The sequence below is a fragment of the Anser brachyrhynchus genome, assembly GCF_964034855.1.
Source record: "Anser brachyrhynchus genome assembly, chromosome: 26".
In the NCBI taxonomy this organism is placed as follows: Eukaryota; Metazoa; Chordata; class Aves; order Anseriformes; family Anatidae; genus Anser; species Anser brachyrhynchus.
In genome coordinates, this window is record NC_137719.1 from 6,401,894 (window position 1) to 6,426,740 (window position 24,847).

Genomic DNA, 24,847 nt, shown 5'->3' on the forward strand with positions numbered 1-24,847 from the left:
GAAAGAAAGAAAAAAAGAATTTTAAATGTTATTTAATGTCTTTTCCAGTAAAAGCCAAAATAAATAAATAGATGACTCTGTTGTGTTCATGTTTGGAGGAGAGGGAGTGGGTTGAAGAACTTACATTTGCAAAATCTTAAAGGAAAGTTAAGCTATTTCTGTAACTTTTACTAAAGCTGCAGGGTCATACAGGGCTTCTGTGGCTCAAGCTGACGATACAGGGGCGGTGTGTTCGTTATTGTCATTCTCTGGGCTTGGCAGAGGCACAGGTGCCTCGCTGTGCTGCAGTCTCACCCTTGCTGTGTGCACGTGTATACACATGACAAAGAACACACTCATCTCTGTGAAACTAGTGAGAAACAGCCACGTACGACAGTCCTGCCACACAGCTGTACCTTGGGTTTCTCAGCAGCGCTCTGCCTTTCCTCTGAGAAAGCAAACCATGGTTTGCTCTAAGACGCTATTGCATTTTCTGCTGATTGTCATCTCTTTACAACTCTATTAAAGCCACAAAGAAAGAGAAATATCCACCTAGAAACCCACGCAGACATACCACAGTAAATGGTTTGTTTATACAGCCATAAACCCAGCCACTGAAGCGAAGTTTTCAGTACCACAGCTCATTTGAAAAATTAAACTCCTTTATTTGCCAAATTGGAGAAAAAAAACAAAACAGGGCTAGCACAATAACGCACAGAACAATCACGCTAGTTGCAGCTTCTCTCTCTCCCCCACTTGGTTAAAGGCTGCAGCCTCGCGCTTATTACTCTAAATGAGTTCAGCTCCGACTGAAAAGACGCACGTCACGCCGGCACCAGACAGGCCCTGCGCTCACGACACAGTTCCCGTGAGGAGTGGGACAGCGCGGCCGGGTTGAAGGGAGACATCTGGCCGAGCTGTCCGGCCCAGACCCAACAACACCCCCCAGACACGGCACAACACAGTCACACTGTTCCAGTTTTCAGCTTCAGGACCTTCCATAGCCGGGCTGTCCTGCTGCAGGCTTGCACACTGGCTGCTCAACTCGCTTTGCATTGGGTCCAGAGGAAGGGACGCCTGCAAAACTCACAAACACTGAACACAGGCCCCCTGAACAGCACAACTTACCAACACTGCAGAGAAGAGTTCCCGTTTGCTTTTCAGGCTCATCCCCCTTTGAGACAATTCTTGTGGGCCGGGACCAACCTCCTCCAGCCTCCCCTGCCCCGTCACCCAAGGAGCGGAAGGAAAGGCGCCAGCAGGACAGAGCCCCTCGTTATATGTCCAGGTGAAAGCTGGAAGTCGCAGACTTTTCTTGGTGCGCTGGCAGCTGTTTGGATTTAGACAGAGAGGGTTTGTGGCACATGGAGTCCGTCAGAGGAGGGTAATACTGCCTGTAGCAGAGGTACGCAAGCACGAAGCCAATCGCCGAGCCGACCAGCACATCTGCAAGGCAAGACCAGGAAAGCGTTAGCTTCCTTTTACCCTCACGAGCCTCGGCAATGTTTTCCAGCACGCTGCTTTTCAGCTCGGGGCACCCGGCGGTGCCTGCCCCGTCCACGCCTGCAGCCGACCCACCCTGCCAGTGGTGCTTGTAGTCGCAGGTGCGGGACGTGGCGATGAGGGTGGCGATGAACAGGGGGAGGAGGAAGGCGCAGAGCCGCAGAGCCGTGCCACGCTGGCCGGGAGCAAAGCAGTGCAGCTTCCCGGCCAGGTAGAAGGCAGAGAAGGCGAGACCAGCAAAGGCAACTGGAAGAGAACGATTTGCTTCAGGAACGGCGCCGGGCTCTGCTGTGCACCCTCAGCCAACCTGTGCCCTCTCCCCTGCGGAAGCAGAAGGGCTGGCGGAGGACGCCTGCCCTGCTCATGGAAGCCAAGGGAAGCGGCGGCTCCTGAGCGAGGGGGGAGCCCCAGCAGCCGGTGCTTGGCAAGCATCCCTCCTCCCAGGAGTTACACACAGCCTCAGATTACCTTTTAGGAGGCCAATGAATGCAGACAGAGCTGTGGGGTGCACGAAACCAACCCCCTCTCCCCGGGTTTCTGCTCACCATGCTTCGTTGCCTGGGGATACTGAGGACTTACAAGAAGCGTGGCCGCTGGGGAAGCTTTTGCGTCCCTCAGCCACGATGCTGGGGTCGCCTGTGCACGCCAGCTCCGCGTTCGCTCGTCCGTCCGGGAAGCATCGATAGAAGAAGTCCGGCCGCGGCCTGGGGCAGAGAAGCAAAGCACGTAGCCCCTGCGCTCCCAGAGGACGCTCGGGAGGCCTCGATGTGCCCTCTCGCGCAGCCTGAGGAACGCCACGCAGCACGGGTGGCTTTGTGCCATCCTGCCGGGTGGCCCAGAGGGGTGCAACCACCCCATCTCCTCCTCGTACGTGCGCCAGCGCGCTCCTCCCTGGTGCAGGCCTCTACCTGCCCATTTAAATGATGCTCAGAGGACAGCAGATCCCTGCCAATATCCGTTCTAATACTAAATTATCCTTACAGCTGGAAAAAAACACGTTTGTTTCTCGGCTGAGCATGTCCAGCTTCAGTTTCTAGCCCCCACTCCCACTTCCCAGCTCTGCCATCGTGCAGGCACACCTCCCAGCCCGGCTCCGCGCAGCCAGGAGCGGGACAACCGTCTCACCTGCCCACCACGAGCTTCAGGGTGTTGGTGAAAACCCCGTTGAGGACGAGAGCGAGGCTGGCAGCTAGGAGAGAGCAGAGCTTACGTCAGTGCCGCACAAACCCCGCCTCGGCGCAGGGGAGCCCCGCAGGCAGAGCTGCCGGTGCTGCCACGCTTCCGGATTCGGCCCCCGGCTCCGGCTTGCTCCGGCCGAGCTTCGCCTTGCCCCTGCGGCGAGGAACAAGGGCCTGTCGCCCTGGGACAGGGGCTGCAAGGAGGCTGAGCGCAGCCCAGCCGTGCTGGGAAGGACACCGCCCCGAGCCTGACAGCTCCGCGAGCACAGCCCGTGCCCCCGCCCGATGTGCTGCGATGCTGCAAAGGCCGGCAGGAGCCTCGCAGCTCGGCTTTAACGCCCCCAGCACGGTGTCTGCGCCCTGGCAAGAGCCGCGGGCTCGTCTGCGCCACCACAGCCCCGGGGTCGCAGCGGGAGGGCAGGGGGGAGGCGAGCAGCTCACCCAGGCAGGCCTCCCGCGTGTCGTCTTGGTCAGCGCCCAGGGACAGCCTGGCCAGGACAATCAGCAGTAAGGGCGAGAGGAAGGCGATGAACTGCCGCAAAACCAAAGCGAGGTCCGTTAGCGAGGCGGATTTCAAGGGACCTGCACGCCGCGGGCCCTGTGACCCGGACGCGAGGCCGGTAACGAGCACTAACAGCGGTAAGCTCGGTGAGGCCCCGGCAGCGCTACACAGGCGCCAGCCCCCACGAAGGACCCCGGGCGCTGGGGGTGCTTCTGGCCCCCGGGCCCTGCCTCGGAGCCCCCGGCCCGGCCGACTTACGAACATGGGCACGGCGGGGACGCGCTCGGCCTCCACGAAGGGGTTCCTGTAGAGCCACAGCTCCTCGGCCTGCACCACGCGCTCGAAGGGCGGCAGCGCCTCCAGCACCCTGCGGGGGCACCGGGGCGGCTCGGGGCGGCTCGGGTGGGGCCCCCCCGGCGTCCCGGTCCCCCCCCCCCCCCCGGACTCACACGAGGGCGGCCGCCAGCAGCCCCCTGACCGCCGCCTCCGCCGCCAGCCCCGCCGCGCCCGCCCGCATGGCGCCGGCCCCGGCCCCGCCTCAGCCCGGGGCGGAGCGGCCCCGGCCCGCCCCGGTCCCCCCCCGGTCCCCTCCCGGTCCCCCCCCCGCATCGGGAAGCGGCCGGGCCTTGGAACATTCAGAACGATTTATTGAAGTCAACCCCAAGCAAAATTTCAGATCAGTGGAATGTCGTTAAAAACCTTTCCAAATGAACCCTCACGGAAGCAAAAACCACATCCGAATTCCAAAGTATTTGTAAAATAAAAAAAGGCAACATCTCAGTAAATAGAATGTACAAAAATTATATGGTCCTACCATCACACACATTCAGTAAGAAGCTAAAATATTACAGGCAATTCTAAGTACGCTATACCTAGTGGACAGTAAGCTATCTATGTACAGGTTAACCAAGCTTTACAGGTTTCACACTATGCAAGAGAACGTAGGCCGAACAACAAAACCCCCCAAAATATCGTATATCTCAAAGTCTATGCGGCAACATCAAGTCATAATACAGTAATGCCCCAGTGGAACATCGCCAGGGAAATTGAACACTACTTCGTTAGTGTCGAGAGCTTCTAGTCAGCTTCCAAAAACTCTTACTATTGACTTCAGTGAATAGTGATGCGCTGCTAGTAAAGACTCAAGTGATTTCGTTAAAATAACATTTCACAGAATCTACAAAGTTTGGTACAGATAAACAAAGTCTACAGAAATAACGACTCTACAAAGGTCATCGTTACAGATAGTACATGGAAATGGAGACGGAGCCTGCAGGTGTCTGCGTTGTGCACCCACCGCAGCCCTCGGGGCCAGGCAGCTAACGGCACCTAGCACCGCGTCCTGTGGCAACATGATCGGGTTAAAAAGGAAAAGCGACACCAGAGTGAGATACAGTCCGACCAAGGAACGTGAAGCTCTTTCATCCAGTCCGTTTACAAAGCAAAGTGACCGAGGAGTCCCCAAAGCACCCGGCGCGAGGCCGTGCGAGGTGCCTGCGAGGGCCGCGCACGGAAGGCCCCCGTGCACTCAGTACCGCAGGAGAAACAGCGGGTGGGTGAATGGCTTTGGCAAATTCCTGTGTGATTTCCCTTTTTGTTTGCCCATTAATTACCAAAGTCTCCTGCGCCAAGCGCAGCTGGCCTTCCAGCTTCACGATTCCCCACTCCCGAGCAGTGAGAGCCCCTCACGGGGCAGCAAGGACCTGAGCTCGCCGCTCAGGAATAGAACAGAATAGGGATTTTTTTTTTTTCTTTTTTCTTTTTTCTCAGAACAACGTTGTGAATACATCCAACATATAGGAGTGTATCGTAAGTGCAAATGGTTTTGCTACACAAAGATAATGGCGGGGGGAAGCTGATGTAAAACTGAAAGCAAACGGACAGCGTTACCCAAGGGTTGCCATGTCTCATGCACTGCACGTCCTGAACACACAGGTCTGAGACATCTGCTCTGAAAAACTCTCCCGTTTGCCATAGATTCACTGTACACTGGGAGCAGAAAGTAACTGCAGGAAAGTTAAAGACATTTTCAATGTAGTATACAAAAAAGTCGTGTATAAATTAAAAAAAAAAAAAAAGCTGTATAAGGAACTGCAGAGCTTCAAGTACATTAAACCCTGAATTCAATGAGGCAGAGGTTTCAATGTTAAAGTGACTACTTCGTACCAGCGTTGGACATCCCCCTCCCACCCTCCTCCCCCACCCCACCCAAATATTTCTGTAAAGTTTCAATATATACAGATTTTATGCTCATTGTTAATTACGTCTAGTAATTGTGTCTTTCCCATTCTATCCTGAAATTAAGATAACAAGTTTTTAGAAGAAAGGCCAAAATTAACATTCCAGCCCTATTACTCCATTCTAACAGATTCTCTAAGACCATGGTGGTGACCAGAGAAGGTAATTTGCCCAAAAATTGCCTTTAATGTCATCCTTCCTGAGCTGCAAATGCCTTCAATTCTTACAGTCTATCGATAAGACAAATCTATACTAATAATTGGAAAACTACGATAACTAATGCTTGCACCATGTATTTATAGAACTGTAGTAACTAGCCATTGCACCGTTTGGCCATGGTCTGCAGAGCATCTGCACTGTGCTAAGGTGCGTACTGTAGAGTAAAAGCTCCAGTAAACAACAAAATCCCGTTAACTTTGCAGAGCAGCTCAGATACTGCATACTATACAGAGAGCACAGGCTACTGATCTAGAGACAGGTGTTCACCAGAAGCACGGTACTACCTCAAAATTTAAGACAAAAGTAAGGGAAAAGTGTGATTGGGTGTTCCAGCTAAGGAACAACGGAGTTCGGAACAGAAGATTCGACTTTGCTCATCTCAATCCTAAAGATTTTTGAAAGGTTCACCTTAACTCCAGCAGTGTGAAATCCAGTTCAGACTTTTTGTTCATAAATTGTACAAGCTTATAAACCAATCTCCTGTTTTCCCTTTTGAGTTCAAGCCCACCTGTTGGCTATTATTATTTTTTGGTGGAAAAAGGAGCACCTGTAAGAAGTTTGAAAACAAAGTTAACCAAGACATCAAGTGGCATGGCACAAGAGTAGCAGCAGGCCTCAATTCACAGCATTTCAGAAATTTTTAAAAGCCTTTTGCAAACCTTCACATGTTCTGTGCTATTCAGCATACCGGCTCGTCACAGCAATCCGTCTCACGTGGCAGCTAACGCTCACTAACTGCTGCCTGCTCTCTGCTGCTTCACACGGTTGTGAAGGCGTCCTGGCACCACCGCGCCATCTCCTCCAGCCGGAAAGCTGCCACGGACACAGAACTAGAGAAGCACGTAGGTACACTCACACTACATCATATCTGCAATATTCAGAATGCTCTGACTTCCCAAGAGAAAATCATTTGAACGTTACCAAGCCTAATAAATAACATAAAGTAAACACATCAGGCCTTACAGACATCGTAGCAAGAGCTATGTTTGGAATTTCTGAAAGGTTAAACACCCCCAGTAAGAGCTTAAAAAGAGACATTTGTCACACAAAATGTTAAGAAAAATAAAATCCTTCTTGTAAATTTTTTTTTTTGTAAAAAATACCAAAAAATAGCACTGCTTTCAAGCAAGATTAGTGTTTCAGACATTCACTGTAGTATGGACCACTAGACGAAGTGCTTTGTATCTCCCATTAGCCTTCTGTACCATAAGTTGACCCAAGAAATATCTGCACAGTTTTGCCCCCAAGACACCCTCGAGTCTGTAGGAAAGGCATCTGCAGGCTGTTCTGAAGATGAACTGCCAGATCAGCTAAATGGCACAGCAGCTGCTTAAAGAGACTGTAGTGTATTTTGTAATTTTACAATTGCACACAATTTTTCCCCTGCACATAAATTTGAGAATGAGAAGGTCACCAGCCAGAAGCAAGGCATGTTCCAAAATCCCACATGAACTTTTCCAGCCTACTGCTTTCTTGAGCTGAGAAGTCACCATGTTCCTTAGGCTTATGCGAGCACTTTTCCAGAGAGAGGGTTCTTGAGAATTAATTCAAAGGCTTAATTTAGCCAGATACCAGCAACACTTAACACTAATTCTTTTCATTCAGGGTTATTTTCAACACCCATTAGCAAAAAGAGACCCTGAAGTTGGCCAGTATCAGCGTACAAACCAAAAGGATGCTGTAACCATACCAGGGCAGACGCACAGGGCTTTAAGACTGCAGGCTAGGGGAGGAGATTGGCCAAAGACTAACTTCAGCCTGGGGACACTAATCCCCCTAAGCTCCTTGTGCAAGGATTGCAGGATAGGACAGGTTTCCAAAGCAAAATCTGGAGCAGGAGCCTACCTAAGCCACTTCAAAAGCCTCACTGAAGCAGCCCGTCCGTCCCTCTACAGATCAACAAAAGAAATACAACTCACGAGGCTGAAGTTGGCTGCTCTGAATACATCCCATTACCTAGAAAGGGCAAATACCCTGCGCACCGAAGAGGTGCTGTAGGGGACTAACATCCTTCTCAGCTCCAATAGCAACGAACATTAAAGTTAAAAGCTCTCTCTCCCCAGAAGTAAAAACCCTAAATGTTCAATCAAAAAGCCCGTGAATATGGGCTGGATTCCTTAAGCACTCAAATTTCCTTTAAAGCTAAAGGGTGTCTGAAAAGAAGGCAATAGAGATTCACAGAAATGCAACTGCCATGAAATTAGTGCAGACTTGGCAGATCGCAAATACATACTCACAGAACAATCCTTCACCTAAAGAAGCCAAAGAGAGTGCAGGATTCAGGCTTCAGGTCTGCGTGTGCTGCAGTGCGTGACCAAGGCCAGGACGCTCCCCTAACTAGGAAGGTTTTCCAAATTAGGCAGGATAAAGAAATAACCATTGTGAAATTAAGCTCTTTCTGAAATTCCACCTGTCTGCAGACACCACCCATTATAGCTCTCAAGCAAGGAACCATGATTTCTTCCCTTAAAATATTAGATCTTGTGCTACAAGCACTTCCAAAGAATCATACACCTGATTTCTCATAGGAAAAGCTTTACAATAATATTCACAAGTTAACATGATACATAACCTACCTTCTCAAAATGCCTTTAAAAATAAGTACTGGAATGGAGGCATTTCACCGTCACCTGGTCTGAAACCCACATTCGCCTTTACGGTATCTGAATGTTACACAGAGTGAGGAGGGTTTATTCTTTCCATAAACTAGACATAAAAGTTACATTGGCTTTGCTGTTTTTAAAGACACGTTGACTGATCAAAACCAGATCTTCAACACCCTTTAAAAATTAAATAAATAAATATGTTGCTATGCTTTGCTTTCTACACTCAAAGAACGTATTTTAAACAGAATATTCTTTTCACTGTCAAAAGGTCTACTTTTTTCTTTAGAAGGCCGAGACACTTCTGTTTTCCAACAGTAAGAGCTGCTGTAGCACATTCAAGGGTAAAAGAAAGACCAAACAATAAAAAAACAAACGCCACTGCCTGCTCCTGTTGTTGAGATTAAATGGTCCCATTCCCAGTTCACACAAGACGGCTCCGATGATAAAGACTGAATGCGTCGTAGCAGTCTCTTCAAGTTCATCACTTATTTGCCCATCTTCTCTCCCTTGTTTTCTAACCAAATTTATTCCTTTGCTTCTTCTACAGGATTCTGAAGTTCCAATTTGCATTTTATCTTGTTCCAGTACTCAGGTGCCACAGGAGATTTGGGGTCATGTGTGGAGCAGCAGAGACGGCCATCCAAAGCTGACGCCACCAAGGCTCCCTTCTCATGATCTTTACAGAACGAATGAGGGCAAAACTCACAGAATGAAACTGCAGGATTGCTACAGATGTCACACTGATGCCACGGACATTCCCACTTTCCTGAGGGTGGAAGGGAGAAGAGAGAGACAGGAGGCTGAAATTAGTGCATTTTAGGGACAGCACTGGGCTTCAGTCCTTATTCCATGTAGTAACTGTTCAGATGAATGCAAGGAAAGTTCAGAAAAACAACAACAACAAAACCCCACACTGAAAACTCTCACTCAGGTTGCTCCGGTGATAAGATGCCGTCACTTCTTTCTCCAGCCAATAAGCTGTTTTGGGGAACGCTTCTAATACGGCAAAAAGGCACGTGACATATTCAGCTTTGCTTATGGCAGCCTTCTGCTTAATTCAATCGTAGACTAATCTGGACTTCCAATGATTTTCACTGAAGGCTTTGGGATCAGGAAGATTAGAGAGATAAGGATTTCTACAAAATCTCGCAATTGGATTAAGATGTTGTGTTACTGAATAATTTGAACCCTGGCTACAAAAAGCTATGCCTTAACATAGAAACAGCCAAATGGAAGATACGTGCATCAGGATACCACAGATAATTTAAATACATTTTCTGATTGAGCCCTAATATGTTGTGCTCAGTATTGTCAACAGTTTGAACTATCAGGCAATTGTGCTTGACAAGCTTGGCACATCAAGATGATGCCTGCATTTCAATTAAAATAAAAGAAAGAAAGTTATCCAAGGAACAGAAACATCAAGAAGAATGTTAGAAAGCATTACAATGCCTCTTCTCCGCAGGTTCCCATTCAGGAACACTGCTACTCAATATATTTCTAGAAACAGGTGGTACTCCAAAAGCAAATACGCTGGTTTTAGTGTAAATGGATGCTATGGTTCAGCTCAAACATTGTCTTACTGAAGGAAGGAAAAGGAATCTATATGAAAGCTCTTACCAAAAGGTGGTTGAGTCAGGTTAAGGCATAGGAGGTGGTATGCTTTGGGACAGTCCTTTTTATCACACATAACCAGTTCTCCCCCGTCTCCACACTGGAAGCAGTTGTCTTCATGCATCTGCTTCTGTTCTGTTTTTATTTTCCGTTTCTTCTGCTTTAATTTTGCATTCTTCACCTTCTCTTCATTTGCTGTTGCAAATGCTGTCTAGCAATTACAAAAGATAACAGCAGTCACTTTATAAATCTCTTGCATTAAAATAAATTTAATCAACTTTGGCTTGTTATTTGCACAAATTATGTTTAAGTTTGCTCAAATAAGTTTTTAAGCTTTAAGAGCCAGGAATGCACATTCACATAAATTTGAAGTAACCACCTGGTAAATTAACTTTAACCTAGAGACAGCAGCTCTACGTTTCACAACTGAAGTCTCTGGACACTTTCAAGGGAGGAAAGTATTACATAGACTAAAGTAAGAAGTTAAATAAAACAAAAGCCTCTCTTTGCCCTACTCTCAATAGATCTCTGGACCTGGGAGAAGAAGCTTCAGTTTTCATCCACGTACCTTTGGGCGCACTCCTAGGAAACCACTGCAGTTTTCTGCTCCACAATGACATTCGGTCCTACCATTGCCAAGGCAATCCAAATTATAATTGAATGTTAACTCCATTCCTAAAATGAAAAGAAAAACAATTCACCCACACATACATCGAGGAAGACAGGCTTGTGACAATGACATTTTATTAGCATTTCTCTCTTCGTAGTCTGTGAGAATTAGCAGCAATATGTTTCAAAAGGGCAAGCTTGAAATAGTGCACTGATTTAAAAAAAATTTCAAAGTAGCAAATTCTACCCAGATCAGACTTAACTAGCAGCTGTTATGCTATCATACAGACTCGGTTAAAATGACAATTCAGGTAAAAACACTTAACAGAGAAACCTACTACCGACCAGGCAGGTACAGGTGAAAGGATCAATACTGTAAGTGTTTACACAACACAGAATTAACGTTGTACTTAGTAGCAAACCCTGTATTCAGCTTTAACAGAAACAGTTTGAAGCTGGAAGCTACTAGGTATATGATCCCTGCTAAAACTAGAACTCAAATAATTGTCTCCGCCCCAACAAATGACAGAAGTTCCAATAAACGTCACTTGTATTAAGTAGCTTCAGAAAAAAGAACCTGGGTAAGTTAGGAATTTTGCCATGGTAAGAGAAGCCCATACACACAAGTTAGTGCCATCTTTTTACCTGCAGGAATATCACAAAGAGCAAATAGTCCAACTCTAATGTCACCATTCACCGTCCATTTCTGTGTTTCACAGTTTGGATTACAACTATGGTTCATAAAGCGAGAATAATTCCCCTTTGGACCAGCGTCTATTATCCGATCCTTCAAATAAAGAGAGAGGGACATATCATAGGTATCACAGATCATACTTAACACTTAGAAACAAACAGATGTTTCCTGCTGACATGTGACTAGTTGTGGCTAAGGCAGGAAAAAAAAAATGCTCATTTTAAATTAATGAAAATAAGGAACTTTTCCCTACAGGGTTAGTCTTAAGCAGAAGCGTCTGAAAACTCGTGCTTATGGAAGTGAAATAGGCACAGAATGAATAACCTATGATACAGGTTTCATCTCTTTACCCATTCTATTTGAGAAAAATAGAGATGTTATCCTCCTACCAGCACCCAAGTGCCAGCTGGAAATAAGTTGACATTGCTATGAACCCCTAACGGTTGCCTACATCCCACTATACATCTTACTGAAGAGCTCTGCAAAGACATTACGAACAGGCCACGCATTCATTTTTCCACTCCACGCAAAACTAACACCACTAAATCAAAATTGATGCAAATTGAAGCCATAAATTATGCACTCTACAAACAGAAGACTTGGAAACCTTTTGCCTGAACCGAATCGCACGAGCTTTCCTTCTCACGTGTATAGAAATTGAGCTATGCGCGTCGAACACAGAATGATGATTCCTCCATCACTTTGCATTCAGCTGCAAACAAACAGTTTATAGTGAATGAAACCATATTTACCTTTGTAACAGTTAACATATAAAAATTGGTCACGCTGTTTTCATGAGCACGTTTAATCCGCAATCTGCACTCTTCTTCGTCAATTAGCTCGCCAACATATTCGTTCACAAATTCACCCTGAAAAATAAAAATAAGAAATCCATGCTTATTGCTTCTTACTAAGACAAAGGATCTCTTGAGTGGATTATCCTAAACACTACCTACGTACAACAGTTAAAAACCACACTGCTTAATGGCAAAAGAATCAATTTAGAATCTCTCTGCTTTCCTGATTACATTCTGATTACACTGGAAGCTAAACATGCCACCCCACGGGGACCCATCCAATGCAAAACATCACAGCTGAACTTCCAGGCTGGTAGAGCAGCCAGTTTCTGTTGAGACGTGCAGTGCCATCCTTACATCAAGTTAAAAGTCCACCAAAACTACAGCCTGTTTCCTTGGGACGAGAAACTCCAGGATACTGTTGCTACTCAGATGAGTGCAAATTCAAATTGAAGAAAATAAGAAGGCAACCAAGAACAAGAGAGTTCTCTAGAGCAGAGTCTTGAGGACGTGGGTGACATGACAAAAATAACTTGTCCTGAAGTCTTAAAGCGTCCCTTTCCATCTGTGGCCACACTTGCATCTTCTGCTCTCCAGGTGCGCTCAGCCATCGTGTTCAGAAACAACAAAGCCTGCATGAGTAAGAGCAAACATACATCCGTCCATCAGATCCCATCCTCTGTCTGGTAAGTTAAAGCAGACGTGAAATCCAGGCCCATCGTCCTCATGCTTGCCTCGAAGTACAGCAAGACTGCAATCCAGGTAGAAGAGGATTCTCACACTTTGGTATTCAGGCGCAGTATTTTGCTTTTCCCGTACCAGCAGTCACATATCCCACCTGAACCACAGAGCGGTGCCCCCAGCAACAGTGTTCAGTGATACAGCGTAAAGGAAAACCAGAGTGATCCATATCCAAAGACCTCCTGGCAGGGAAAAATAGCATCATTTCCATCAACAGAAATCTCTTATCTTCATTGTTCTTCTCTGCCTTCTTGAACTTCTAAGAACCTTTAATGTTTGTTGTCCAGTGTAGTCTGATCACCTCAAGCCTTCATTAATTCCCCGTGAGTTCTTCTGAAATAAATCCGGGCTGCAGAGCTGAGCGCCAAGGAGGATGAGAGCTGACTTGTTTCCAGACATCCATATGAGCAATACTGCAAACTGGACCCCCCACACAACCAGCTAACAGGAAAATGCTGTCAGCGTGTCACTGTGTAACAGCTTAAAGAGCAAAGGCAAGACTTATGAAAAAGTCGCCCTTGAGAAGGGGGCTCGCAATTCCAGTCGCCTCCATCCACTCTTTGAACTTCCCTTGTATTTTGCGATTGTCATTTGCTGTGCTTATAGTAAGGAAGAGGGGAAGAAAAGAAGAAAGAAAAATAAACAGGTGTCTTATTTTGCCAGACCTCTAAGACTTCCAAGATTTCATCATCTTCAGTGGTCTTACCAGGAAAAGAAACCATCATTCAGACTACTCTTCTCCAGACTGCTCTCTCCCTTTTTGCCCAGTAGTCAGTGAGAAAACACACACACACTCTTTCCTCCCAGAAGTACAAGACAGTCACCTCTTCCCCTCCACCAACAGAATTCAAATTCACAGTCACCTGAAGCTAACTTTTGCTCTGTGAGTAAAGATCAAGGTTATGACACTTCCGTCAAAACATCTAAACAGATTTCACCATTAATGCTGCACCTACAGAAGTCTCAAGCCTTTTTAATACAAAACATTTACTGGAGAGTGCTGAAATTTTAATATGCGTTTGCTTAAGGTGCACCAAGTTGCAGTGTTTTCACATTAGGCCATACTGATGGCCATCACAGCCTTTGTTTGTTGTAATTCTACCTTTTTAATGTTCCGTTTTGTCCTGAGACCCCATCCACGTCGATCCGTTTTTATGATTTCAGCATCAGGGTAGAGTCTTTTGGTGAAGCACTGGTTCTGACATCGCTCTCCCGCTGGGCACACCTGGGGGTGGCACTCGTACTGGAGCATCCTGTTCAGACACTCTGACTCTAGGCCACAGGGGTTCTCATCAGATGGCTTGCAGTTACAGCGAGGGATTTCTGACAGATCAGCTACCTGAATCTGAACCTTCCCTATCACCTTGTTGGACTGTAGAACAAAGGGAAAAGAAAGAATAAAAGATGAGGACAGCGTACAAAGATTCTGAACAACTTTATTTGAAGCCCATCATCAACTGATGTGAGAAGGCTCTATAGGTCTTCAGTAGGCAGAGCAGTCTGTATCATATTAACATTGAGTTAAGTAAACTACGTTTTAATAGCCAGTACGTATCTAAGAGAGATGAGAGCAGCTTGCAATCAGCAAAGTTCTGCCTTAGGTAAAGTTGATCTTTCTCTCTTTTGCTGATACTCTGCTAAAACAATGTTTTATGGTACCAGAAGACAGAACTAAAGATTCTTGAAAAGAAAAGCAAAATGATTTATTTGAATTTTGCTAAGCTTGAATTGTTGCAAACACTGGTTGTTTAAATACATAGCTTACTTATACTAAAAAAAAAAAAAAGGGAAAGAAAGAAGCCAACTCACTTTAATGTGTTTATAAGGTGGAGGTTTCCTTGAATTCCTTTCAATTTCTAATGCTTCTTTACTTTCTCTTTGTGCTTTCAGCTCCTGGAAGCGCTTTGCCGCTTCTTCAAGTGCTGTGCAAGGGAGTTCAAAATAGAAAGCAATTAGCACCAGCTGCTGCTAATCAAATACATACATGTATTTACATTTTTTATTTTTTAAAGCTAGGAATAGAACTCTATAAAAAAAATACAAGCTAAAATGAGTTATTACAGTACATCATGAATCTATTTCATCAGATACTTTTCAGCAGGTACTGAGATGTTGAACAATGATCCCATGCAGCAGAGCCCAAGCACCATCTTAACATTTCCCAGTTTGTGGAAGAAGTGAACTTGCCCACAACAATACACAATGAGTAGGCACTTAAAGATATCTTTATCTGCAGTCAAGGGATCTACGTAATGTTTGCAATTTTATGTGAACACAGAACACTAGCCATATAATATTCCCATGCAGGTTAAGTGGTGATGGAGACACAAACACGTGGAATTTTTGTCATAAACCACTATAAACTTTGTTTGATTTTACCTTTCTTGAAGGTCTTGTTAATACTAGTTTGCCCCTCAGCAAAGCTTTTATCTCCTTCAACATAAGGGAAAACTCTGCCCTGGTGTACCCAATAGTAGTCATGTGAACCAAAGAAAAATACTGGGAAGTCCCCGATATCATGTTTGAGGCCCTGTATGTTGAGAGGCACAGACCTGGGATTGCAGATCTCTGCTGGCCACCACCTGAAAGCAGAAAAAAAGGAAGCACGTAAGTTCTGTGAGCCACAGCCTTAGCTTCTGCATTTGCTTAGCTTGACTCAGAAATAAACAGTAGTTTTCCTTTCTCAAAGAAATGAACTCCTCCCTTACGCAATCGAGGCTCCTTCTGGCAATACTTGGGAAGTACCACGCAAAACACAAGCAGCCCTTCGTTCTCAGTGTTCTTACTCCTTATTTTGGAAAAGCCTCGTGAGAACACGGCACAAGAGTGGATTTCTAAGATCACCTACAGAGGCTTGTGTTCCTGCAGGTGACCCACAGCAAACACAAGCTAGGACATCGTGGCTCTCTAAGACAGCCCCTGGTTTTCCATACAGCTATTGCATTCTACAGAGCCAGCGTAAGTGCAATCAAGTATCCAGCAGTGCCTGGAAAAAGCAGGAGAATTTAATTTGAAAGGCAACATCAATGTCTGACACAAAGTAAACAAATTACCATGTTTCTAGTTCTTGTTTACTGAGACTGAGCTGCTTTGAGTTATCTTCCTGTAACTTTACAGTACATTAAAAGCAGCTAAAGTATTAAAAACCAAAAAAGATAGCGAACTTGCCTGTAATTTCCAAGCTTGACCCAAACAATCTGCTTGTAACGTAGCTTCTTGCCAGCTTTACAGTCATTGCAATTCCAGCATCCTTCAGGCATTTCTATGTTGAGACACTCAGGGTGAAAGGAAGCTGGGCACGATTCACAGCACAACAGTTTTCCACCTTAAACAAAGAAACCCTGCTTGGTTTATAGAAGTAAGGATTTGCTTCCCCCTGCGCATAGCAATCGATATTAATTTTAAGTCATACATTCTACACCTCGGTTTGTTTCACAGCAAAAATACGGCAAAAGAAAGGGATCAAGCCAAAACTACAATGCTGGATTAAAAAAAGACTGCAGCGCACTTTTCCAGTGTGCAAGTTGTGGCTCAACTGCATCAGCAATATACTAAAAAGCAAATAGTATTTTTTCAACAAGAGCAAAGTTGGCAGTAGATGCAATATGCCCAAATGAAGCGCTACATAGGAAAGCAGTGCTCTTAGCTTTAATTTCTTTGGGGATGACCAAACGTTTAATTACGACAAACAACCAAATTTTAAGAGACACTTTTTAAATCAACATTGTTATGACTGAATCCCGTAGCAATCAGTTAGTGTGCATAAAAAATAAAACCCACAGCCTATAGGTTGATCAATACTTTTCTGTAGTAACAGCGTTATAAAAGAATTCTGATGATCAATACATGATCAATGTGTTTCTTTCACCAAAAAAAGAAATTTACCTCTGTGAGCAACGTGAATTCAGCTATATAATGAAGAATGAGACACCACACAAGCTGTCCCCATCCCAAAAGTTTCCTCTGCGCACAAAGGAAATCTTAGTGCAGGGTGGCTGAAGTTTACACTTACTTGGAGGGAAGTTGCTCTGGCTGGCTTATGTTCTGGTAGATGTATTAAATGTGGAGAACCACATCGCATCTCTAAGCCACCCTCAGCAAACAAAGCCACTCGTACAATAAGACTTGTTAAAATATACATGCTGTAATATTTTATACAATATATATATTCAAATATATATATATATATATATCTCAATGTATGTGAATTAAAGAGCAAGAACAACAACAACAACAAAAAATCATCAAATTTTTGGGTGCCAGACTGAAAATCCAGGAGGTATTTGAGGTGATTGAAAGCAGTTTTCAATCACAGTATCAAAAGAAATGCGAATGATAACTTTCAAACATGTATCAGAAAATCTTGTCCACCTATAGACTTTCAAATACGTCATTGCGTTAATTGATAGTTGAATGTTGCAATAAGCATTCCACAAATCATTTACACAACCAATACTGTATTTCCTCTGCTAAATTCAGTAAAATCCAACCATATGGACTTTCCAGAGTTCCCCAAACCCATAGTAAAATTTTAACTTTTAAATTAATTTTTGCAAATGTTGTTTCAGAGGAAATACAGACCCAATGTAAATTACCAAAGCATCATCCAACATGGTAAAATGCCAAGAGATGCAAAAATCAAAACAAAATCAAACATAAAACTTTCAGTGCTAAGCAAGAAACAAAATTGCTCTCGGGATGCATTAGTTAGATATTGCTCAAGCTAAGCAGAGGGCTCAAAATAATTTTTGTTTTCAGGACTTACAGAAACTACTGAAAGCCATCAACATTGAAAATAACCTAACTTTGGCATGGTTAATGGGGCACCATTTCTGAACACTCTCGGGAAATCAAATTTCTGCGAAGAATAAAATGTTACACCTGAGCATTTTACAGAGCCAACCGTTGTCTCCCCACAAGGCATCCTGAGATGCTACGGCACGACCACACCGCCGTGAAACGAGCTCCCTCTCCTGCAAAGAACTCCTCTGTTCCCTCCTGGCCAGCGGGGTTTTCTTCTCGGGACAGAACCCCCCTCCCTCAGGACCCAGCACCTCCTGCCGCTCCTGCCCCGAGCAGCACCAGCCGCGGGAGGAGAGGGAGGAGCGCGGGCTGTCCCCGAGGAACGGAAGCAGAACGCGAGGCCCAAGGGCTGCAGCAGACACGTACGGGCAACACCTCACACCGCCTTCCCCCTCCGGGCCTCCTCTGGAACGGCGACAGTACCCACCAGCGTCCGACCTGGAAAATCGGTTGTTGCTTTGGGCTTGGCATCAGCTACCCGTAAGATCTGAAACAGACACCCCCTCTTCTTCTGCTCCTAAAATCAATTTAAGAAGCCGTTGCCTTTACGTCGTCGAGGTATGCCCTGAACTGCGACAGTACTGAGCTCTATTTGCCACCTCTTCCTATTCCGTGCAAGCGCTTCCCTGAAGCTGGAATAGCCAGGTACTAAATGACTTAGCCTCCTTCAAGGAGAATTTAGTGACAGCAATTATTTTAAGCCCTTTTAGAATAAAAAAAAAAATTGCCAACAACATGAACACGCTCACAATAATCAATGAGTGAAGTTTACTGAAAAGCAGTAAGTGATGCTTGACAAGCGCACATTCCTTGTTCGATTTAAAGATAAAGAAATAATAGAAAAAGCAAAAGTAAATTAAAGAGAAAGAAACTATTTTGGTTACCTTTCTCACATTTCTTTTTGGAAGCTGACGAAGGAGGAGGAATCATAGGTAATTTCATCAACTCAGCACGATTTGATTCATTCAGTAGGTAGTGGGACTTATAGGCATATGAACTGAACAGGGGGTCTGAATGATCCTGCACTACCAACCCTATACGAAACAAACAGAAAGAGATGAGTTGCAATGAAACTACCCATGATTCCGTAAGGAGAAAATAAAATAAACCAAATGAACACCTATAATGCATATATGTGTGAATGAAAAAAAGATATAAAATGAAGAAAAAGAAAAGTCTGACAAAGTTTCTTCACTAAGAGAGAGGTTATGTGTCGGAGAGACTAAATTCAATTGTAACTGGAAAATCCTACAATGAATAAGCTGTTTCTAGGTGGAATTTCAATAGTGCTTTTACTCTTAATTTGTGCGTTTACAGGAAAGCACAAGAAAAGCAACCAATTTTAATCCTGTTCAAACCACCCTCCCTCCCAAATGAAAAAAAAGCAAGCGAATTTGAAAAGTTGGGTGATGACAGTCAGTGCTTCAGAGGTACTGCGAGGGGTACAGGCTGGAAGAACAGACGCCGTATCCGTGGCCCCGCACGGTGCAGAGCCCGCCATCCCACTCACTAGAAGTCCAAGATCTTACCTACGGAAGCGTTTTGCCTTCATGACTGCATTAGAAAAATGTAACAAGGGGCCAGCGATTCTGCAAGGCACCAGGGGAGAAAGAACGGATGGAAACAGTGCCCTACGCCCTCTGTGGCGAGCAGAGCTGCACCAGCGCGGCCGCTCCGCAGCTCCCAGATGAGACACTTCGGAGCAGTTAAGCACTCTGTCCTGCCATACGTTTGCTTTTATTTCAAATGGCGCGTGCTTGTTTTTCTCCGTCCTTCTCCACTAAGAAGAGTTTCTCCGCACTGCTCCAACGAGTCAGGCAGCGGAGGTCAGAGAGCCCCAGCTACAGATGAGAAGCACGTGGCCAGGAATTCATGGGAACAGAAGAGACCCAAAGAAGCAGGGAAGATGAGCTACCAAGACAGCCACAAATTCCTTCCCCGGGGAGAGGCACACAAAATTGAGTGCTGCAAAGAAGCTTTTGAACTGGGGTGCCTCAAAAACCTCATGTAAGCAGAACAGCATCAGTCTACCTGAAACGCGTGTCCTCAAAAAGAATTCATAAACCAAGAACGACCTACACACATGCAGTTACGTGAGCTATAAAGCGCGTAACGCAGATATCTTCCAGAAAGCGAGTATCTACCTCATGATAAGCAACTTTTAATATTCTATGGATAATCTGGTATCGCATTTTCTCACGTCAGTAACGCTCTGCACCTAAATACAAAGTCTCTCCTTCCTAGCATCAACTAAAACAAAGTAAGGAACCGTTCTCACATCCAGACGCCCAAGTATTTCTACAGCATCCAGGTCCCTTCTCTCTGGGCAGGTGTTGCCGGTGCTCCTGCCACAGAGGCTGACCTCGCCGTACGCCCCTCATGCTGCCCACATGCGACTAGACAGGACTGACTCCAGCCATCCGGGCAGCTTGCTAACTGTAAACCCTGCACGACCTTTCTTCGGTGAAGCTTCACTGGCTCCTGGCTCCAGCTATGCCTAGCAGAAACAAACCCCACAAAAATTTCCTAGAACAAGTACGTAGCTGCTACCAAACGCAGGGTTCGGTCAGCGGCAGCAGGTTTGTAGCTTTTAAAGTTCTCCTAAGATTCGGTGAACACAGAGGACAGGAAATTCCGTCTGCTGGGCTTGAGGTTACTTACATTGCCAGGAGAAAGTACACACTGCTGTAATTTCATCTCTATACCTGAAGCTAGTGTCAAACGGAATTATTAAAACAACATCAAAAAAAAGTAACTCATGAACATCATCTTCTGCACTTCACTTACTTTTTAGAAATAAATGCAGGTCTGCATCTACAGGAAGTGTAAGACTTCTTCACTATGCAGCCAGACAACTGTAATTCAGTCTTCTAAATCCTACTCCTAAATTCTAGTATCTGTGCCATATATATGAAAAATATATTTTTATACACATATTGGAAAAAAAGATGGATATCAAATAGCAGGTATTCATGTTCACAAAGCTTTTAAATGGGGTCTACCCAAGAGAAGTACAAGGGCTCTATTATTTTTTGCCTTTACAGCCGAGTACATAGCCAAAGCACGGAGAGAGATGAACCCTCGTATGCATCTAAAACAAGCCAGTGCAGATTGCTAGTAGGCTCTTCTGTGATATTCCAATCTTGTCAGCTTCAGTCATCTGCAGAAGCTGCCCACAGGGTAATGAAATGCAACTTCAAAGAAACTTATTTAACAGCTTTACATCACATAACGTACTTACTTACTGGAGCTTACTAGTGCTTTGAAATTGATAGAAAAAATTGTTTAGGATAAACCCCACTCTAGCAGACTGTCAGCGCTGTAAATTCATATTGTAGTACAAACACGGCTTTCATAATTAACACAGCGACCCTCACATCAATGCAGTTCTCTAAGGGCTAAGATCCAACGACCGACCTCGCGTAGGAGCAGAGCAGGACAAGACACGTTCCTACCACTGAGCATTCTTCACATTAATACCCACAGGGCAGATTAAGCCACTGCTGGACCTCGCCAGGAGGCATTTCTAATCTGACCGCCAAACCAGGGAAAATCCACAGAAATTCATCTGTCATAAACTTGTACCTGACCCCGGTACCAGACTGACCCTGGATAACTGAGATAAAAAATAAAACCGAACTGCCGCAGGTATTACGGAACTGCTCTACCTACCACAGAAGTTTGGTTTTAGTAATTCTACTCCAGCTCTAGAAAACAAACAGCCTCTTTCCCCATATTTAGCTGGGGTATTTCGATGTAGTTGTTGGTTAAATTAATGCTGGTGAAGAAGAGATTCATTTTTCTCAGACAGCATTAGATGCTTTCAAGCATTCTGTATCGGATGCTCTCTGCTAACAGCACGCTATGCCATGCATTCTCAGCTAGCTCTACTTCAAAGACACAGCAACTGGCTAGGTATTGTTCAGATTGGGCATTTGTACATATTAAATCAAATTAATCTTAAAACATACATAACACTACCTAAAAACCTACAACAAAAGATACATAACATGTCATATTCGCTTGTGTGAATTTAAGCAATGCCAATGTGACTCACAGCACGTGTATCTGGTTTTGGGTGCCCGCGATATGTTTGAGTAAGTCCACAAGAGGGAAAATACTGAACCACGTAAACACCTTTCTACACATTCTGAGGAACTTCTCTAAGACTCATTCTAAAACTTACTGTTCCTCTTTGAGTTTCTGGCTACTGTTTCTCTGGAAAAAAAATACATTTTTATTGAAGATTTTTTTTTTTTTAAAACTTGATCCTTTGTCACGGCTCTTAAACTACTTGGAAATGAGGAAAGGGGAAGAAAGGAGAGAGGTGGAAAAGAAATGACTCTGGCACTATCCTTCCCTTCCCATTCAGAGATCTTTGATTACTACTCTGCTCCTGCAAAGTCAAGACAACCTTTCCCGTACTAAACCAACAACTGAATGAACACGTGCAAAAACAAGTGGATCCAGGATTTCTGTCACATTTCCTTTTCCTTTTTTGTAACCTTCAAAGCTATGTTGGATATATTCTTTTCAACAAACTTTTGAAACACTGTATAAGTTATGTATTACTATTATGCAAACACCTAATATTGACAGTTTGATTCATCTGAGAAAATAACGATGTTTTTGTGTTGTGTGAGTAATTGGTGCAGCGAGACTTTTCAACCTGCTATCTGGCACAAGTCAGGTGACTGGAGAGCCCTAAGAATAACAAGTGGAAAGAAAGGAAGAAAGGAAGAAAGAAAGTAAAAAGAAAAAAAGAAAAGTTTGGCACATGGAAAATCCTACCATGAAACTTGTTTGCATGGTATTGTAAATGTTTTCCTTTCAAAGTTCTCAGATGTGATGGCAGTTAAAAATTAAAATGAATTTTTCTAGCTCATGAGTAAATCCTGCTTTCTAGCCTTACTTTAAATAGTTTTAAGTTTGTGAGGTGTGAAGGAATCCCCTTCTGCTTAACAGACTGAATAACAACACTACATTCATTCTCAGACTGCAATGGCAGGAACTGGGGGCTCAGCATCCGTTTTTCCTACTGGCAACACAAGCATGCCTTCCGAGTAGCTATAGCTGAATATTTCTGAATATTGAATATTAAGGCCAAAAATAGCACACGGAAAGCTTAATGAGAACTGCTGACTAAACCAAAAATCACAGGAAGCATTAAAATCCTTCAGAGCCCTAAGAGATGTTTTTCTTTAATGAAATACATTACTTTTATCACTACGCTGCACACGTGACAATAGAAGAACTATAAAACAGAAGGGGGAAAAAAACAAGTGTGCTCACCTCTTGCACAAACGAAACAAAAGCCTACATTTACAGCTGATGAGGAGTGATTCCTTTTGGAATGGTTACTACAGATGAGAATGTGGGATGACACAAACAAGCTTCCTGCAGCAATACAGCCATCTCCTGAGTGATAGGCAATGGGACATCTGAAACATCTCACCATGCGACCTGTTTAATATAAATGCAGAAAAATGCACCGTGTCACCCTGTAGTCAGGATATGGTAGAAGACACCATAGACAGATGCAGGACTGATTTTTATTCCAGAGCGCTAGATTAGAGAGACATTTACATCTTTTCAAAGTTTCACAAAAGTTAACTCAACTTTCACTTCAAAGATCTGTTAAGAAAAAAAAATATGGTTTAATCATTCTAGAGTCAACTTTCTTTGTTAAAATTTTTTGGTTCATTTCTAAAAATGAAACCCTTGTCTCTTGCTGCATGCTGCATTACCAAGAGTAGAGTTACACTCGCTGTTATTGTGATGACGCGTTTGAGCTTCCTCCTCCTGTTCAGAGCCAGCTCTGTTCTCACCTTTGCTTGCCTTATGGATATCCTTATCCACTGAGCAGGCCGTACAGCAATGCTGCGGGCAACGAAATCCTCGCGACTCAAAGAGAGCGGTGGCAAACTTGCGAACACAGGCCTCGTGGTAAAATTTACCACATGCGTTGACTGAACAGCGCTTCACATCTTTGCCAGGAAGTTTGCATGAGAAGCACGTATGTTCTCCTTGTAAGAGAAGAAAAAGAAGCTTAAATGTAACTGCCAATACTTGGCGATACGGATGCTGTTAAAAAAAAATAATTCTGAAGTGAACAGAGCTACATCACTCTGAGAAACACAGGCTCCCTGCCTTAAAACAGGTCAGTCAGTCACTAGAATTCACAGTAACCACTTGATTGCTGTCAACCTAAAATTGCTTTGTGCTGAGCGTACCCTGAATGGTTTGCTACTTTTTCTCTTATCAAGTACTTGCTAACTGGAACATGAGAATCTGGCCTGAGAAGTTAAAAAAAAGTAATAGAATAGCACAAATGCACTTCTAAAACCTATAATCTTTCTATCTCAGCTTGGCCTGACCATCCTATGGCACCTCAGCAGAGCAGGAAATCCTTCCCCATTTCCCGGGCATGGGAGCACACTCACCGTTTTTACACTCCGTGCAGAAAAACTTCTCATCTGGCATCGACTTCAGGCCCAGACACTCCATATGAAAGACGCTGCAGCACTCGCCCTCGCAGGACACCAGAGACTCGCCAGAGCTTTCGCAGATCTTAAACGAGCAGACAGCCAGTCAGAGAACAAAGGGTATCTGACATAAACACAACTGACTACGAGATGTTGAAAGGGAATAGAAATGGGCTGAAATCTCTTCATAGCTACAACAAGCCAGGAGAACTGCCCTACATCCCACAGCAGACCTGACAAAACCTACGAGCTGGAGACAATCCCAGCGGTTACTGTTAGGGAGTACGGGTTAGATACCACACCTGAGCTTTCTAGCATGGAAGAGAGCTTATGAATTATTTCCAGAGTACAGAGTCCTAAAAGCCTCGATATTCTGAGATGTCTAATTATGAGACATGATGAAAACAAACCAGTCTGATTTAATAAATTTACAATCTCAAATTAACAGAAACTATCGATACATCTTTAGCATTCATCTCTTTACAGTACCGTCATTTACCTGACAAACAGTGTCTTTTTTATTTGTTCCAGTTCCTCTCCTGGATAAGCTAGAGTCTACTGACTGCACATCAGAAGCATCAGCATCGGCAGTAGCTGACGGGCTGTCTGAACGTTTTCCAAAACTACCCTACAAAGAGGAAAAATCCAAGACACTCAAACAAGACACTTTCAAAGGACAACCACATTGTGAAAAAAAATATTTACATCAACACTGATTAAAAGATCATTCAACATGTGAAGAGATACAAATATCCTTGGAAGACGCTGGACTTCGCTGCAATGATACAAGAACTGCTACCTTCTTGACATATCTTTTACCTGTACAAGCAAAAAAAAGTTGTCTATTTTACTCTTTCCAGACACCTCTTAGTTTCACAC

The 24,847-nt window shown here is 44.4% G+C and overlaps 2 protein-coding genes across 10 annotated transcripts in view; both read right to left on the reverse strand.

Annotated features, from left to right (window-relative positions):
* Positions 1-620: 620 nt before the first annotated feature.
* Positions 621-3,720, reverse strand: PLPP5 (phospholipid phosphatase 5). 4 transcript variants are annotated; one of them, XM_080568524.1, is made up of 7 exons: positions 3,612-3,720; positions 3,421-3,529; positions 3,102-3,192; positions 2,608-2,671; positions 2,062-2,186; positions 1,558-1,728; positions 621-1,425 (listed from the first exon to the last, which is right to left on the reverse strand). In XM_080568524.1, exons 1-7 carry the CDS (start codon positions 3,677-3,679, stop codon positions 1,256-1,258), a joined length of 798 nt encoding a protein of 265 aa, XP_080424650.1. In that variant the 5' UTR covers positions 3,680-3,720; the 3' UTR covers positions 621-1,255. The 4 variants fall into 4 exon arrangements, with proteins under 4 accessions (XP_080424650.1, XP_080424648.1, XP_080424649.1 ...); XM_080568522.1 differs by having other exon boundaries at positions 3,102-3,258; XM_080568523.1 differs by having other exon boundaries at positions 2,028-2,186; positions 3,102-3,258.
* Positions 3,721-3,788: 68 nt separating this feature from the next.
* The window catches only part of NSD3 (nuclear receptor binding SET domain protein 3), a 45,818-nt gene continuing 24,759 nt past the window's right edge, over positions 3,789-24,847 (reverse strand). For 4 of the 6 annotated variants that reach the window (XM_080568567.1, XM_080568568.1, XM_080568565.1 and 1 more), the window contains 14 exons: positions 24,468-24,596; positions 23,927-24,053; positions 23,312-23,509; positions 22,776-22,946; positions 18,368-18,517; positions 15,849-16,005; positions 15,060-15,262; positions 14,490-14,602; positions 13,783-14,052; positions 11,895-12,011; positions 11,094-11,235; positions 10,408-10,514; positions 9,846-10,050; positions 3,789-8,991 (listed from right to left, as the gene is read on the reverse strand). In XM_080568567.1, coding sequence (XP_080424693.1) covers positions 8,750-8,991; positions 9,846-10,050; positions 10,408-10,514; positions 11,094-11,235; positions 11,895-12,011; positions 13,783-14,052; positions 14,490-14,602; positions 15,060-15,262; positions 15,849-16,005; positions 18,368-18,517; positions 22,776-22,946; positions 23,312-23,509; positions 23,927-24,053; positions 24,468-24,596 — 2,331 coding nt within the window. In that variant the 3' untranslated portion in view covers positions 3,789-8,749. Of the gene's footprint in view, positions 8,992-9,845; positions 10,051-10,407; positions 10,515-11,093; positions 11,236-11,894; positions 12,012-13,782; positions 14,053-14,489; positions 14,603-15,059; positions 15,263-15,848; positions 16,006-18,367; positions 18,518-22,775; positions 22,947-23,311; positions 23,510-23,926; positions 24,054-24,467; positions 24,597-24,847 lie in introns of those variants that run through there. The other 2 variants (XM_080568569.1, XR_013942230.1) reach the window with 2 other exon arrangements.

Excerpts from the sequence above, each read along its gene's own strand:
- PLPP5 (XM_080568522.1), bottom strand. The coding sequence starts at position 3,679 with ATGCGGGCGGGCGCGGCGGGGCTGGCGGCGGAGGCGGCGGTCAGGGGG. Across the intron at positions 3,530-3,611 it reads CTGCTGGCGGCCGCCCTCGT|GGTGCTGGAGGCGCTGCCGC; the intron begins GTGAGTCCGGGG and ends GTGCCCCCGCAG. Across the intron at positions 2,187-2,607 it reads CTGAAGCTCGTGGTGGGCAG|GCCGCGGCCGGACTTCTTCT; the intron begins GTGAGACGGTTG and ends TCTCTGCCCCAG.